The following is a 17,168-nucleotide window of genomic DNA, read 5'->3' on the forward strand; positions in this document are numbered from 1 at the left end:
AACAGCTTGTGTATTTTTTACGAGGAATAGTCTGCATATATCTGTCTGTGTGTATATTAATAAATTGTCTAATACTAGGCCATATCCTTGCTGTGCTGCAGTCACAGCCTAACCTTATTTTTATCTGCACCATATGCCCTTGGAACACAGGGCATTGGCATTGCTTCAAATTTATGAAATGATACAGTTTTGGGAGCATGTTATGCGTGTGAACATTGGCGAGGGTGTATACTTGTCTGTATGTAAGAGAGTCTAAAAGAGAAACCTTGCCTGCTCCAGCTAAGTTAAAGTGCAGCATTTGAAGGAAAGGGCAGCTCATAGCCAATGCTGTCCTCGCTCTGCCTCCTTCTGTAAATCTGCCAGTGGAAACCTATTAATTATCTCCTAGAAGGACCTGCTAGCTGGCTGGCCATCACTACCTGTCACTTTTTATGAGTTTTCTCCTCTCTCTGCTGGTTCATTTTGTTGAAGGACCATGCTCCAACTGCAACATTTAGCAGCAGAAAGCCTCTCTTGTTTTTCATGTAGTGATTGACATGATTAATGAAAACAGATTTTTAACTGGGTTTAAAGAGGACAAGTATATGTTTGGGTTTGGCGCTACAACATAAATTACTTTTTTGGTCATTCTCTTAACATAAATGCATCTTTACACCATGTCCTAATTTGGATGATTAATTTTAATCAAGGTTAATGAATTTCTCAATATTTCATGGCCACTGCAACTTTCAACCCGTTCTGTTCCTCAGCTCATAAGCAGTATAGGGTGAGCATGTCAGGGTGATTAGTGACATTGTCATAAAATGGCCCCGATGGAAATAGAGTGAGTTCTTCACATTCACAGGACTTGCAACCTGCCTTTTTAAAGTGATCACATACATGGCAGTCGGCAGGTTCTCGGTCAAGTTACAAGTGCTGAGTTTTGAAGGAAACGGCCAATGCTTTTCTCTGTACAGTTCCATCTGTAAATCTGCCAGAAGAAACCTATTAATTCTTGCCTAGAAGGAGCCCTCTAACAGACTGGCCAGCACTAGCTGTCACTTTTTATGAATTTTTCTCTTCTGGTAAGTTTTGCGGGGGGTCCCTGCTCCAACATTTGCCTATAGAGAAGTTGTCCTGCAATTCAGCCCAATTTTCTGACTTTCAGTGGGAAGAGGTGGTTGAGGTTGTGTAGAGCTGCAGTTTGTTTTCTTTCTTTTGATATGTAGCTAAACATGGAAGCCAGCTGTACCAAGTGTTGTGAGTGAAGGCAAGGCATAAATCTGCTGGGAGAGAAGTTGTTCTCATTTATTTGTATTTGATGTTTTGTTTGAGTGTGTGTCTGATGGGTGTGTTTGTTTTGTATGCAGGAGAGTGCCAAGGCTGCCCTGAAGATGAAAGACTGCCAAATGACTGACCGCACAACACAGACAGAACATGTGGGGCAAGAGGTGAGATACTCACAGACAACACACCCAGTCTCTCTTTTTCGCTCCGTCGGGCTCAAACTCATGGACAGTTCATTATGTACTACAGTCTAGGATACCTAACCCACATTTCACATCCCTAAATGAGCTTTAGTGTTAACTAAAATCTTCCCTGCAAGCTTCTTCTTTTTCTGTTTTCCTACTTTGTTATCCTGTCCCGTGATAATGCATTTTATGCTGAGCCACAGCAGTCATCTCTCCGCCCTTCCTTCCTCTCTGTTCCATCTCTTTAAGAGCATCTTTTCACGTTGAGCTAAAACTCTAATCCATCTTACTCTTTCTAAAGATGTTTTGCTGCAGTGACAGTCGTATTATAGTCCACTACCAGCTCCTCCCCTTCTCCCTCCAACTCCCACGTTCTCAGAGAGAGCTCTGCTGCTTCCTACCTGCCTGACTGCCTAATGCCCTCAGCTGACATGGCCTCTTTGCCTTCACTGGGAGCTGACAGTATGGGAACGCAGCAGACTTAATGGATGACTGTCTAAAAATGGCTGCCTGTAAAGAAAACAAGAACGGAGTTTTGGGGTCTGTTTCTTTGTCTCGCTTTTCTATCTCTTAAAAAACTTTTGCTCATCCCCTCTTCTGCTCCAAAGGTTCTTTTATACCTATAATCCTCCTGTGTGTAAAGTTGGCAAGAAACACTTTTAAAGAGGGAACGCTTTGCAGTTGTGTGAGTGAGTGGGGGCATGGTGTCCACACCGACACATTGATTTACCCACACAAAGATAATGTTTGAATTTACTCATGCAATGTCAAGAAGAACATGAATGCATTATTTAAACATAAGAGAAATAAAGTTTGACATGCGCAGCAGTGTATCTCTACCTCCACAGCATCTGTAAAGCCAAAGTACAGAGTTATGGATTGTTTGGTTTTTGGTATGCTGATGATTATTCAACTTTCATTGTTATTTATAACACATAAAAGTCACAGAGGGGACCAGTTGCAAATGGTAGTAGAAAGAGCTAGTTTCAAAAATGAGGGCTTCAGAGAGCAGTCATTTGCTCCACATGCAGAGGTCATAATATTATACTTTACTAAAAACTATGGCTATACATAGTATTAGTGTGTGCGTTCAGAATCCTGAGGAGAGTCACATACTATAGCTATGAAATCAGCCAATACAGTTAAATGAACAGTTATGATTCTGCTTTGCCACATTACTTTGAAGTACGAAACCTCTTTCATCTCAAGGCCTGCACAGAATAATGAACGATAACAGACCGATTTGATGTGGAATTTGTATGGTTATTCTGCAGCATCCTGGTGGTGTCAAAACAAGATCTTAATTATGTATTCACAGTGAGTGTGATTGTGTATTGTGTGTGCCACTCACATTATAGATAACAGATGGAACACATAAAATACATGACACTGTTACATAACAGTAAGCAGCAGTTAAACAGATGAATGGACAGACCTTTACTCAAACTTTTATGTGTTAAACTTCTAGTCTATGTTACTGGAAATTAAAACTGCTTGCAGTAGATGTGTCTATAATTGGAAATGTATATACACAACCAGTCAAAAGTTTTAGAACACCCCAATTTTTCCATTTTTTTTATTGGAAATTATGCATCTTAATGTCTCATTGTACTTGAAAGCACAGAACAAATAAACAAATTAAGGAAAAAAGAAAAAATAAGAAATATATATATATATATATATATATATATATATATATATATATATATATATATATATATATATATATATGTATTTAGAAACCAAAATGTATTCTAAACTTTTGACTCATCAAAGTAGCCACCTCTGGCAGATATAACAGCTAAACACACTCGTGGCATTTTTTCCACAATGGAAATCAAATATTCTTCAGAAAGTTCTTTCCACTTGTAGGTTGCTTTGCTTTCACTCTTCTGTCCAGTTCATCCCAAACCAGTTTTAAGCAGGTTTAAGTCTGGAGACTGTGCTGCCACTCCATGTTTTTTGCAGAATGCTGTGGTAGCTGTTTTCATTCAGGCTACCTCTCACTCTGTACAAGTCACAGACCCTGGATCCAACAAAACAGCCCCAGACCATCATGCTTCCTGCTCCATGACAGTTGATGTCACACACTGAGGAACCATCCTTTCTCCTACTCAACAGCATACAAAAATCCTGCAAGATGAACCAAAGATTTCAAATTTTGATTCATCAGTCCATAGTACCTTCGTCCAGTCTTCAGTAATCCATTAGCGTCTTAGCAATGGCCTTCTTGCTGCAACTCGGCTTGTCAAACCTGCAACTCCAAGTCTTCTCTTCACAGTTGAAACTGAGACTTCTTACTACGACCACTATTATACTGTGCTTGAAGCTGTTGTCCTGTGAGCCACCTATCACCAAGCTGTTGACTCTCAGAAACTTGTCTTCTGATTCTGTTGTGACTTTGGGTCTTCCAGACCTCTTCCTGTCAGAGTTTCCCCCAGTTCCTGAGTGCCTTTTGATGGTGAAGAAAACTGTACTCACTGACACCTTGACTTTCTTCGCAATTTCTCTGTATGAAAGACCAACATTTTTAAGTGTTATGATGGTCTGTCTCTTTCCTATCGTTAAGTGCCTTTTCCTCACCATTTTTATAGGAACACACTACTTTCTGCGGTACAATACTGTTCAAATAATGCTCTGGAGCGTATGGTGCCACGGTGTGTTCCAACACTACTTTTATGCAGACAGAGGGGGTTGGAAGTAATCAAGAAAAGTTGGGACACCTGTAGGATTTGGTAGCACCAACTTTCAAGACCTGATCAACTTCCATTGCTGCAGAACAGCTTTAAGTTGTTAACCCATTTTGTATAATTCTGAAATGTACTTTATCTTTCAGTTTTGGATAACCTTTTTTTTTAACCTCTGGCAGCTCACCGCTTACCTTTGTATCATTTCAAGCTATTCATTGGACTTGAACTACTTGAATTTCAATAAAAAAATTGAAAAATTGGAATGTTCTAAAACTTCTGACCGGTAGTATGTTTACCAACTACAATCTAAAAAAGATCTACTGGCACTTAACACAGTGCACTCTGAGCCAGATGTACATGTCGGCTGGAGGCAGCAAGAAATGCAGTGAATCTTGACACCAAAATTGCAGTGTAGTGTAGGATCACTCCCCCTACATTGTCTCTCTTGTGATGCACAATGACTCACCAAACTGCTTACAGGCAATGCCAGATCGCACTGTGCATGTGGAAAAATACCACTTTGCTGCTACATTTGCATAAAGTTACATCTGTGAATCCTATAATTTTATCATACCTGTCATCTTTCTTTCTGCCAGGTGTTATTTTTTGTACTTTTTTTTGCTTGACTTTCTTACACAAGCACCACAATACCTTGCACACTGTACTGTATGTCTGTGCCGTGCTCCATTTGCCATCATTGACTAATGCATTTCTAATAATGCCACCAGAAGTGGCCACATATAATGACATACTTGTTATTAATGGAGGTTAAAGCAAGGAAGGACTTAGGTTTCAGAGTGCAGTACATGTTGGCATATAAATTTGTATGCATGGCCATGTGTTTGTCACTGCCCGTGTGTCTGCCTATGTAAGTATGTGTGTTTGTTTTTGAAGCAGCCATTAGTCCTGGTCTTGGACAGCAAAGTCAATAAAATGCTGTTGAAAGTGTCTCCAGTCAAATAGGTTTTGTTTATGCCTCTGACTGTATAATTCACTTGTTATTGTGGTTGTTTGTGTGGCATGTTTATGTGTCGTCATGGCTCATGTGGTAGAATTTGCACATCAGTGTGGTCATACCATTAACAGGACATGAATTTAGTAGAAGTACTGGGTTATTAACTGTTTGTCCAGATGGTATTATCTGTAGACTAAAGACTCATAGACAGAATGGGCTGTACATTAGGATGTCTCAGAATTTTAAGCTGTTTAGTACCGTCAGTTGTGGTATTTTTTTTCCCAACATTTTAATTAATTTTAATTTCATTCCTACTAATTTCAGACAGTCATCTTGATTTGCCTCACCAGGACCACCTGCAGTGAAAAAGCTGCGCTGTCTGTTCTTATGAAGTGAGATTTAATCTCAAAATATTCACTCAATCATCTCACCTCTGTGAGGTGAAGTGGTTTGATTAACAGGCAGATAATCATTAGAGTTCAAGAAGTGCTGCTAATTATCTGCTCTGCAAGTGGAAAACAGTGATGTTAAGGAGGAGGGCAATAGTTACATATCTTTTGAACATGTCCTTTGCTGTTTTGGTGGTTTGTTAGAGTTATTTTTGTATTTTCACACTCCTTTACTGCATGGTGTCTGGCCAGGTCCACAGTTGCCTTATCTTCCTAATGCAGAACAGACAACTTTAGGAAGTCTGGCCAGTACTCAGGCGTATGGTTTTGCTCTCTATTATAAGACTATTACCTAGCTATAGAGTCCTCCATATGCTCAGGCCCCCTTGAGTAGATGGTCCCTTAATTAGGGGAGCAGCTGGCTGCCCGCTAGCAAGCTAGGCTAGCAGCACAGGTGACTTAACTCAGCAGTAGCTTACAGCATGTGCGGCCTGATTTTCGCCCCCCCTCCTCCCCAATATGTGCGTGTAAGTGTGTATGAAAGAGAGTGACAGAAGCTGAGTGTGTGTTCATCTGTGTTTGTGAGTGTGTGGAAGATGCTACGGCATGGAGCAAGCTTATATAGGTTAGCTACCCCAGTGCATCGAGGACAGTCGGCTAGCAACAAAAAGTGTGTCTACAAGTGGGGCAGCTATTTCTACTGCTTCTACCGCTTCACGGGGTCGACCATCTCTCTCATCCTTTCTCTCTCCACCTCACTCTCTGTCTTTTCTGGAGCGTCCTCTTACTTTTCCTCACTCTGTTGTCCTGCTCATTTTCTTCCAGTGCAGAAGTCTGCTTTCAGAAGTCAGAAGTCCTCTCCTCTCCTCTCCTGTCCTCTCCTCTCCTCTCCTCTCCTCTCCTCTCCTCTCCTCTCCTCTCCTCTCCTCTCCTCTCCTCTCCTCTCCTCTCCTCTCCTCTCCTCTCCTCTCCTCTCCTCTCCTCTCCTCTCCTCACCTCTCCTCTCCTCTCCTCACCTCTCCTCTCCTCACCTCTCCTCACCTCTCCTCTCCTCTCCTCTCCTCTCCTCTCCTCTCCTCTCCTCTCCTCTCCTCTCCTCTCCTCTCCTCTCCTCTCCTCTCAGGTTTCCGGGGCTTCAGGAATTCATCAGGGATTCTCCTGCCCTGGTTTCCTGTGTCGGACACCCTGTCCTAGGGACAGCTCCTGGCCCCCACACTCTGAGAAAAGTTAGCCTGAAGTTTTGTTTCTGTGGGACAAAGTTCCCTTTTTATTCTACTTTTATAGGGCTGACTTATGTCTTGCTGAGTTCCAGGAAGGTCAAGAAAAGGAAGCACGACAAATCCTGAATAATCTGACACGTTGTCCTCTCAAATGATTGTTTGCATTTATTTTGAGTCCAATTAAATTACAGCTGAGATGACATCTTGTTTCTACAGCTGCAGCTTGGAAATTGAATTAGTAACAGAAAAATTTGCTGTTTTGTGAAAGCTGTCATGTATAATGGGATATTTTGCATTTATCATGCAGCCTTTATTCTCCAGTCATCGTACAATATTTTCTTTTCTTGATTTATGAAATAAGCCAATTTTATCTGCAGTACAGTGAAGAAACTGTGAACCTTTCGATCTGCCATTCCATCTATAAATGGAGCCAAATGTGAACTTATTTCTCGTATAAAGACATATTGTCATAATAAATTAGTGACAATAGTGAAAAAAGTAGTACCTCAGCAACTGAACGCAGGATATAGCTTTGTGAGTTTCATCTACAACCGTATGAAAGTTCAACCCTTTAATGTAAAAAGGTAGAGCAAAGATTTATATTATGTTGCTGTCACTGGTTTCCTCAGGTATTGCAGTAAAGTACACTTTCTTTGTCATTTTAACCCTGTGCAGGTCACAAAAAAACAGTTTTCAGGTGGTGAACAGTGGTACTACAAGCTATACTCTGGGACCTTGTCAAAAAGGTAACAAGACCCAGATATCCTCGTAAGAGAGCTGACAAGTGGCAGCGTATTTGAGTCAAACACAAAATGAAAAGTGTGGACTGACTCCATTTTTTTTTTCAGTTCTGCATTTAAAGATTTCTCTTTGTGTGAGTGTGCCAATGTAGAGTTGGCAGGTAAGGTGAAAAGGAAACTGAGAAAGAGTATAAAAAGAGGGAGGTTAAAGAGAGAAGACGCAGAGCTATTTTATGTCCCGCAGAGACTCTTAAGAGCTGGAGGTATGGTGACTGTTTGAAAGTTTTTTAGAGGGGATTGAATCGATTGAGATTGCTTTCTTTCAGCAAGCTAATTTCATGGGCATTCTTAAAAGGAGCGTTTTATGGGGGGAATCAAAAGCTCTTGATGGTTAGCTCACTCATGCTCCCTTTCTCACTCTGTCTTTCTCACTCTCTTCCTCTGTCGTTGTCTATTCTCAGTAGATTTGTGCAGCTTTCTGCCTCTTTTTCTCCCATTGCTTCATACCCACCCTTCTCCTTATCCCCTCTCTCCTTAGTAGCTTCTGAAGAGAATAAGAGGAGCAGAGTGATAGTTGTGGGTCGTTTATTGTCTGTTTGTGGGCTATTGCACTTGAATGGAGAAACATTTAAGTAGAACATGCAGATTCTTCCCTCTCTTCCGTCATTCTGTTTTTCTATCTTGGAGGATGTTTACTGAGGTATGCTGTGGATTTAATGTGGAGACGAACCATCTGTTTGGACTTGGTGGGGCTTTTTATATAAAAATAAAAAAACAATGAAAAGATTTCATATCTGTATGTCGGGACCTTAAATATAAACAGCTTTATTTTTATGGGATATATCTAGTTTTGGAACCAGCCTCAGTTCAAAATAGAAGATTTTTAAATTTCTCTGATCTGCTTGCTGCTGTGCCAAATAAATATTTAGATATAATTAGATATGTTGAATAGCTGAAAAACCCCTGACAGCTGATGTCAAGGCTTGGCACCTAAAACAGAAATAGATAGTCAGATATGTCCTTGTGCTACCCTGAAGCATGAGGTTGAGACGGAAATCTCTAAGCAAAGGGCAAGTTTACTCTGCTGGCACTTCCTGGCCGTGGGGGTCAGCCCTTCAAAGTTGTCTCAGAGAAAACAAATCTATCAGGAAAACCAGCACATATAGACTCTTGTACAGTTTAAGTGGGCCCAGCCTTATTTAGGCACAGATAATTATTTCAAATAATACAACTAGCTCTGCAGCATGGGTGGGTTGGACATTTACAACACAGAAATTAGGTTCTTTCCACTACAGTCAGTCTGTGTGGTTCAGTCTTCATTGGATATATCATTAACAAATGAGAGGACTTGATCTGTTCTTGAGCTCTTTTAGTTGGGCAAACAATTGCAACATTAAGAGATATACAGTACAGCAGCATGCCCATCACCGGCTTCTATCAACTAGCTACGAAATCTTTATTTGCTGACCATCATTCAACAAAAATGTGTTACAAATTTCAGTTCAGTTCTTTTTCATGTCCATGAATCGTCAGTCACCAACTTTTTGACAACAGTCCCAGTCATCAGCAGTATGTCACTTGCTAACTCATGTCGCCTTTCATCCACGTGGGAAATGATTGTCTCAACACTTGTACAAACTAAAGCAGGGAAGTCTTCGATTTTTTCTCTTTGCCTTTGTTCTGGGGATGTTTTGTCCGACATTATCGATCCAGTGAGTCTGGTGGAAAAGAAGCATTTAGTCAAGTATACCTTACTGTATACCTTATACTGATGACCACTTATTATTGCTGTCTACGGTGGTGACACAGGTCATGTTCAGCAGACCTCCTGTTGAGAGAGGACTCCTAATGAAAGCCGCTAGCTGATCTTCACGTGTCTCCCTGGGGCTGGGAACACCCTGAATCAATATGCACAGTGAGATAAGATCATATGAATCTGCGTCATCAGTGCTCTTCATGTCTGTGCCAGTTTAAGCAGGAAGATGGATGGTCCAGTGCTGATTGTGACTATGTAGGTCTTCAACTCCTATTCCTGTAAACTAGATCATTTTGTACAGCCTAGTCCTTACAGAGTAATGGTGCTGCTAGGGATAGAAATAAGAAAGGAAGATGGAGAGAAAGAGGAGGAGCATGAGAGAGGCAGTTTTCTGCCCTACTTATAGTTTTTATATATTCTTCTCTTTATGTCCGTTAGACTTCTTGTCCTTCCATCTTTCATCCCATACTTGTCTAAATTTTGATATCCTTAATCCGCCTTTTCTTCCTCTTTTGTGCTCTTCTATAAAAAATGCCCCTGCTTTTCCTTTTATTTTCTCTCTGCACATTTATTTTCTGTGCTCTGATCTCCTTCTCCATCTTCATATTGCTTTTTCTTTCCCAATTTCTGTTCCTTCCCACCTGTTCCTGCTCCTCTCACTTCTGTCTCTCTTCTTTCCTTGTCGTCTTTATGGTTTTTAGATTGTGTCTTTCTTCTTAACCACTGTTTGTTTTTGCTTTCTTTTCATTTTTTGTCTTCTTTGCTTCCATCATCGTCATTGTCTGTCTTCCATTCCTTGATATCCTTTCACTGAGCCTTCTTTCATTCTCATTTTTATGATCAGCCTTTCACCTGTATGCCACTCTGTTCATATCCCCTCCCTCTCCTTCATCTCCTTTATTACCGTTACTCTTTCACCCTGCCTTGGTCCTCCTTGTCACAGCTCATCCTGTATTACAGTTGCTCGTCAGTTCTTGTTAACCCTCTCCTCTCCTTCTCTCCTCTTTGGAGATTTGGCTTAATCTTATAATGAGAATGATAGAGAAACTGTGTGATACGGGAACACTGGGCAACATGAAGCTGTTTCCTTGGACTGATTTTAGTTTCTGCTCTTAGAAGGTTTACTAGACAGTTCTTTGGTCACTCTTTGTGACATACATTCCACACATATTTTCTATCTTTTGTTCTAAATCCTTTACAAATTGCATTGTAAAATATCCACCTTTGCTGTTTTCTTGCACAAAACATATGGGACCCCTTAAAGTAAATTATCATTACAGTCCCAAGAAGGCAAATGATTATTTAAATGTTAATGAATATACAAACTGTGTCTCTGCTGCTACCTTTAAAAAGCATGCTGTGTTTACTAATAATATCTCATCATACATTTTGCTTCTGAGTTTACAAATTTAGTACTACTTATTAACTGGAATAGAACATTGGCAGAGAGGACAACATTAATATGGATAGAGTCTGCTACTGTGGGAAAGTACCATGGAAATATTGTTATTTGGGCATTGTGCCTGCATGTTTAAACAGTTGCCCAAAAATCGTGTTCTTGTCTCATGGCTTCTAAGCACATTGTTGTGGAATTGGTATAACATTTGTAGATTTTGGCAAATGCATCTCTGTGTGGGTACATGAAGAACAACCCTGTGTGGGAACATGGAGAACAAAGCAACATATTTTTAAACGCTGTACTTTGCTGTGGTGTCACCCACTAGATCTATTTTTTCTTCTGCTCATCAAAACCGATGCCATTGACGCAGAGCACCATACACAGTTCGTCAGTATTACAGAAAGGAAGCGGGTCTTGAGTCAATACACATTGTTTTAATATTAAGTGGCAGATGTACATGTGTAGTGTAGCAATGAGTGAATGAATGCCAATGTAAGACATGGCACGGTCTAACAGAAGAAAGCAGCATGCAACTTTTGCAGCTGCTTTGCTGCAATGACACTGTATTTGCTCAGTGTGCATAGACCGAGACATTATTTACACCTAATGAGAAATGACAGTCTGTCACCGGTGAATTCATCATCAGGGGGCAGGCAGTGTTGGAGGTTTATTTATGATTGCTGTGAAATATAAACTTTTGTTCTGATCTAACAACATCCCCTCTTTATCTCCGCCCCCCTCTCTTTTTTTATTGGTTGCTCTTTATGTCATCATGTTTTTTGTTTCCAGGGCGTCAGGGCGCATGGGAGCGCCACAGTGTCATCAAGGAGACAACTGAGTGAGTGTCTCTGTTCTGATATCACCTGACTGGACGTGACTGTGTCTTGTAGTGGCCTACCTTGGTGTACTAGTTAGGAGAACAGTTGGTCTTGGTACTGAGGCTTGATTAATCTGCATGGCTCTTGGGTGAATAAAATCTGATCTACAATTGTTTTACTTCACAAATCAGCTCATTCAGTGCCTGTGTTATTTGTTTTTTACAATCAGAATGGATTCAAGTTTTTGAGATCCTAATAATTTGGTTATAAACACGAGATATATTAGTATATTTATTAGCAGTTCAAGTGGAATGTGTTCTTACAAATTTGCTGATGTAAAATCTGAATCTTGATGCTGGTTATGTGTAGTAAAATCATGGTGGGTCATAAGATGAGCCATTTTTAAATGTAAATCAAGTCCTGGTATGGAGATCTTGTGTTTGATGAATGCCACCTGCACTGCCTTGTCCTGTAATGCAGACAAGAATGCTGCCTATTGTACCTATCTCAGCTAATCCTACCCAAGGAATGGTGACCCAGAAAGATCTTGGCTTCAAGATCATCATTTTTCTGGTTTAAGTCAGTGTAACAGTTAGCTCTGTCTGGTGGAAGTCACTGTAAAAGACAATATAATATTTTCTGTGGTTTTGTGTCATAAGGGAAAAAAACCACAAGCATAAGACAGCGGTACAGATAATTTCTTTTCTATTGCAGTTCGATGGTGCAAATCATTTCTGTTATAAGTCAATGATCTTGACAAATGACATGCTTTTAGATATTAAACAGTGCATCCCACTTCTCTAAGTTCATAGAACATTAAAGTGCTTATATGTCAAATCGAGATTTTAGTCACTTGAAAGAATTAAAGTGTACAATTAGTTTCAGAGTTCTATTCTATTTATCTATTTGCAGTGTGCTGTCTGTACTGTAAAATGATACTGAGGAATGATACGGCCATTCTAACAACTTGGCAACCACAACTAGGTTCACAAAGTAGTTGCTATGGTTTTAAGTCTGTCATATTTTCCCTCATCTTCTTTAAGTATTTTCACTTATAAACATTTATCAACTCTCTGGCAAAGTATAATAAAAGGTTCCAGCTTGAGAGTGCTGTAATTTTACAGTCAAATTATTAAAATTAAGGAGAGCTCTTGTTAACAGGCTGCAGACTCATATTTTTCACAGAGTCACTTTTCATATATATTTTTTTTACTGTAGTATGAAACATCACACAGAAAATATTATGTTGTGGGGGAGTTCAAGAGTTTCCCAAAGTGAAAATACCTCAGGGGAGGAAAGCTAAACAAAATGTACTTTTTTAATGTCTAATCCCTGCCTACCTACCTGCACTGTACTACTGGACTGTAGTGGAGCATGCTTTAGCATTCAGAGCACCCATGTGTGAATGCAGTACCCCAGCCTTCCTCTTCCTGTTCATGTGTGAACTTTAACCCTGCTTGTCATTGCACTGTGACTTGCAATGCCACCTGCCACAACACTCTAGCCCTTTATTGACCTGTGTGACCTGTGACCTTACCCAGACAGGCTCAGTCCTTCTGTCCACCCTCTACTCAGCCATACTGGCATTACGTAACATACACACACAGGTGTCATAGACACAGGTATTCATACAATACATGTACATGAGGACCCATATCTTCACTCAACAGGGACACTTCTAATGTTCAGCATAAATTACGAAGGACCTATTTGTGGTGTGTGTGCACACGTGCTTCTAAGGGAAATAATCCCTGTATTTGAAGGTTAAAGCATAAAGAGACAATAAGAGCCATTAGGGTGTCATTTGTTGGCTTCATTTATGCAAGGGCACCTACGCACTTCCGTGCCTATGTATGAGTGCATGCTTGTTTGTCTGTGTGTCTCTGTGTGTGTAGTTGAGTTATTTTTACACAAACATTCTGATTTGCTGCAAGAAATGGCTCATCATGTTTGTGTGTGTGTGTGTGTGTGTGTGTGTGTGTGTGTGTGTGTGTGTGTGTGTGTGTGTGTGTGTGTGTGTGTGTGTGTGTGTGCGTGCGTGCGTGTGTGTGTGCGCTAATGTATGTGTGTTGGTGATTCTTTTTGCTCATTAAACTCCTCAAGGACTGACAGTAATGCTGTGCTGTTGAATTATTAGTCACTTCTGGACCTGTTGCAAGGCAAACAACATTAATGAGCAAAACCTCATTTATTTAGCAAGGTGAAACCAAGTGGCAACCACTATGGCTGAGTACTGAAGCCAGAGACGCCTCTTGAAGCAATTTTTATGATGTCCACTAGATGCTTGTGCCATAAAGTACACAATCTGTATGGCTTTATATTTCTAAAAGACCACTGACTTTTCAGAATTATAGAATCAATAGTTTTCTTCCATAGCAATGGCTACTCACATGTCTTCTAATTTGATTTTTGGAGGCAGTTTGGTACATTTTTATCTCCCAAAACAAATAATTTATGTTGCACAAATATATGTTTTGAGGTTATGTTTGCAGGAACAATCTTCTGTGGAGGCTCTACTCATTCACCACATAAAGCTCCCTTCAGGCTACAAGAAATCTGAATTTTCATCCTCCAAACAAATAACAATGTGCCACTGAGTGATAAACCTGAAGCCTAGACATCATAAAGCTGCAGATGATGTCACAGACACTATATCTATTCAACAGTCTTAAAACTCTGACTAAAGTCATAAAACGTGACATTAGGATGAGATGTTTTGCAGTGCCCCATAAAGGCCCGGCACAAGAGTCTCCAGCTGGACAAGGGGTTTTGTGAATTCATTAGAATTGTAAATACACTGACTCTTTGTGATTTAGTGCCTTATAAAACATATATCTGCATTTACTGGTCAGGTAGCAAAGTTCGTATCTATGTTAATATATGCATATATGGTACAGGTGGTCCACTGATATCACAGTGGGAATGAGATAGCAGGTAGAGAGTGGAAGAGATAGAAAAAGAGTGTACATTATGAATGTGTGTGTCTGTGTGCGTGGGTATTCAAGCCTGCCCAGTGGCAGTCACACTGAGATAGAAGATTACTTCACCCATATCGAGGATGCATGTTGGAGGAAGTGGTGTGTGTGTGTGTGTTTGTGTTTCACACATGTTTATAAGTTGTCCTGGAGTTAAAAGAGGGCGAGAATGATGCCCTGTTAGGAGTGTTTCAGCTTGCATATGTGACTGTATCACATCTTTGATCCTCTGTTTTGGTTATCCATTGTGATTCCCTTGTTGCCGGCCTCAGACAGGCAGATGAGAAAGTACAGGTGTGTGGGTGTGTGCATCTGCGGCTGTGGTTTCCAGCTAGAGACAGATATTGTCAAGGTAAAACTGGACACATCCAACTGGACCCTGCCATCTGCAGGTGGTATTTTTCAGAGGACATTGAAGCCAAATCATCCCAAACAACCACACTGCACTGCCATACAAGAACCACAGAAGTAGGAGCTCTGTGTGTGGGGGAGTGTGTTTGTGTGTGCACATGCATGAGGCTAGCTTCAATGCTGGCTAGCTGCCAGAGCACTTATCTAACTGTGATCCACAGTGCTACTCACTGTGACTCCTAATTATAGACAGAGGCACTCCAACAGCCACATATACACACAGTTTCTGCATGCTCTCCTGTGTACCATTCAAGCTAATGAGGTACGCTCCCTGAGGAAGTACCCACACTGCTCTCTGCTTTTTGATAGAGGCCACCAGGACCACCTCCTCTGGCAGCCTACCACCCAGTGTTCTATTCAGAGGGAAAGTTACACTCATGTATATACAGATGGACACAACAAGCAAAAGAGGGCAGACTAGTTAGATGGAGCTGAAATGTAAAAAAAAAAAAAAAAAAAATTAAATAAATAAAAAATCAGATGGTGAAAGAAAAGTGCAAGCTGAAGGACTGCAGTGAGAAATGGAACAAAAAAGAGAGGCTGTAAGAAAGCTGCCGTGGGGAGTGGAGGAGATGAGAGAGTGAGACTGCCAAGAAGTAAAGAAGCCAACAGATAGAGATCATGTTGAGGGAATGGACGGCAGGAGACTTGGAATGGCTTGTGAGAAGAGCAGAGAAGGAGGGGAAGAGATGGAGAATATTTGTTCTGTTTACTTATTGAGAACCAGGATGCATGATCACAATCCCCTCACAGTCCCACAGGCTTTCACTGCATCCCTCAATCTTTATGTCCCCTTTCCTCTCATTTCCCTGTTTCTCTCACTCTGTTTCTTTCTTCTCTCATTGTCCTCCTACTTTCTTTGTCATGTTGCAACACGGTTAAGGTGGCAGCCAGTCAAATGCTTAAGTCATGCAATATTTGGTTCAGGTTACACTAGGATTTTATATCTTCGCACCATATGTCATTTTCAATACAATCTCCTTTTATGCCCAGATCAGGATTTGTTCATGTGAAGGGAAAAAGGCTTCTTGTGTCTTAAGTATTAACAAGCTATTTAGAGCTTCCAGCACACCTCCAACACATTGCATTAAACTCGCCTTGTATGACCCTTGAAGCTTGATTAAACATTCACAGGTGATCCATAATGAGTTTCTTTACATGCCTTAAACAGTGCCTTCTTCCTGCGTCCTCTAAATAACTTTATCAAGGTAACACCACTGCTACCACCACCTCTGATGCTTAGTGCTGACAGAAAAGAACTAAGCAAACAGGACAGAACAGGACAGTCCAGAAGGGAGTGTGGTGGCTACTGCTGCGTGCCTCTCATCCCGGCTAACCCCACCTAGCCCCAGGGGCAGCGCAGGGGAGAGTAGGGCCTGTCAGCAGAGGGTGTATGTATGTGTGGGTTTGTGCATCTAAGAAAGAAGAACAGAGGGAGAGAGAGTGTGTGCATGTGTTTGTGTGGGAGTCTCTGATCTGTGCCCCCATGTATGGCTTTCTCCCCCACGGGCAGGGCATAACGGCACAGGGAGGCGGGCACCTAACTGGGCACAGATGGCAGCGACAGACAGACAGCCACGATGGTGACATAAACAATTTAATAAATAATAATTTAATAAATAATTATCTGAACAATGACACTGGGTACACCGGAGAAGGAACAGGAGGGACAGAAGGACAGAAGGAGACGGGAAGGGACAAGAAAATGGAGAGATGAGAATTTAAGAAGGCCAGGAGAAAGAGTGACAAGGAGGATGAAGGAATAAGGCAGGTTAAAAGGCTGTGGAGGAGGAAGGAGGTGAGGACAGAGAGGAAGTAGACAAGAAGCTGTCACGGAAAAGACAGAGGAAAATTACCAAAAAAAAGTGGGGAGAATAAAGTGTGAGAGCTTCAGTAAACATTGACAGCTGTTGCAATTACAGACACCATTTAGAAAAGAATATAAAACTAAACACCAACTAAGCAAGTGAATCTAGAGCTGCTACTTCAGTGCCCACAGATCTTAAGACCAGTGCCAAACTTAAGAAACGACAACCTCAAAGGCCCAATCATTTCTAGTTTCACATCTGTCGCTCCTTATAGGGGTTATGCTGGGAAACAAAATAGAGAGACCAAAAAGCAAATGTGGAACTATGAGAAGGTAATAGAAGGTGGAGAAAGAGGAGAGAAGGGACAAGGTGAAGAATATGAGGATATAAGATAAGAAAGAGAGTGAAGATGAAGTGGAATGAAAATTGAGGAAAACATGACAGGAAGGACGTTACTGTACATTGAAAGGCAGATCAAAGCAACACCTTATTCAGTGACAAGTTATGCAGACTTTAGGTAGACGAAGCATCCTATGTGGGTTTCTTGCCAAGAGTG

At 40.9% G+C, this 17,168-nt stretch overlaps 1 protein-coding gene across 4 annotated transcripts in view; it reads left to right on the forward strand.

Moving 5' to 3' along the window:
- Positions 1 to 17,168, forward strand: part of ccser1 (coiled-coil serine-rich protein 1) — a 119,350-nt gene that overhangs the window by 61,673 nt on the left and 40,509 nt on the right. For 2 of the 4 annotated variants that reach the window (XM_035950726.2, XM_035950727.2), the window contains exons 10-11: positions 1,350 to 1,430; positions 11,390 to 11,438. In XM_035950726.2, coding sequence (XP_035806619.1) covers positions 1,350 to 1,430; positions 11,390 to 11,438 — 130 coding nt within the window. The remainder of the gene's footprint in view (positions 1 to 1,349; positions 1,431 to 11,389; positions 11,439 to 17,168) is intronic. The other 2 variants (XM_023275764.3, XM_035950728.2) reach the window with 1 other exon arrangement.

This window comes from Amphiprion ocellaris, chromosome 6, assembly GCF_022539595.1.
Source record: "Amphiprion ocellaris isolate individual 3 ecotype Okinawa chromosome 6, ASM2253959v1, whole genome shotgun sequence".
In the NCBI taxonomy this organism is placed as follows: domain Eukaryota; kingdom Metazoa; phylum Chordata; class Actinopteri; family Pomacentridae; genus Amphiprion; species Amphiprion ocellaris.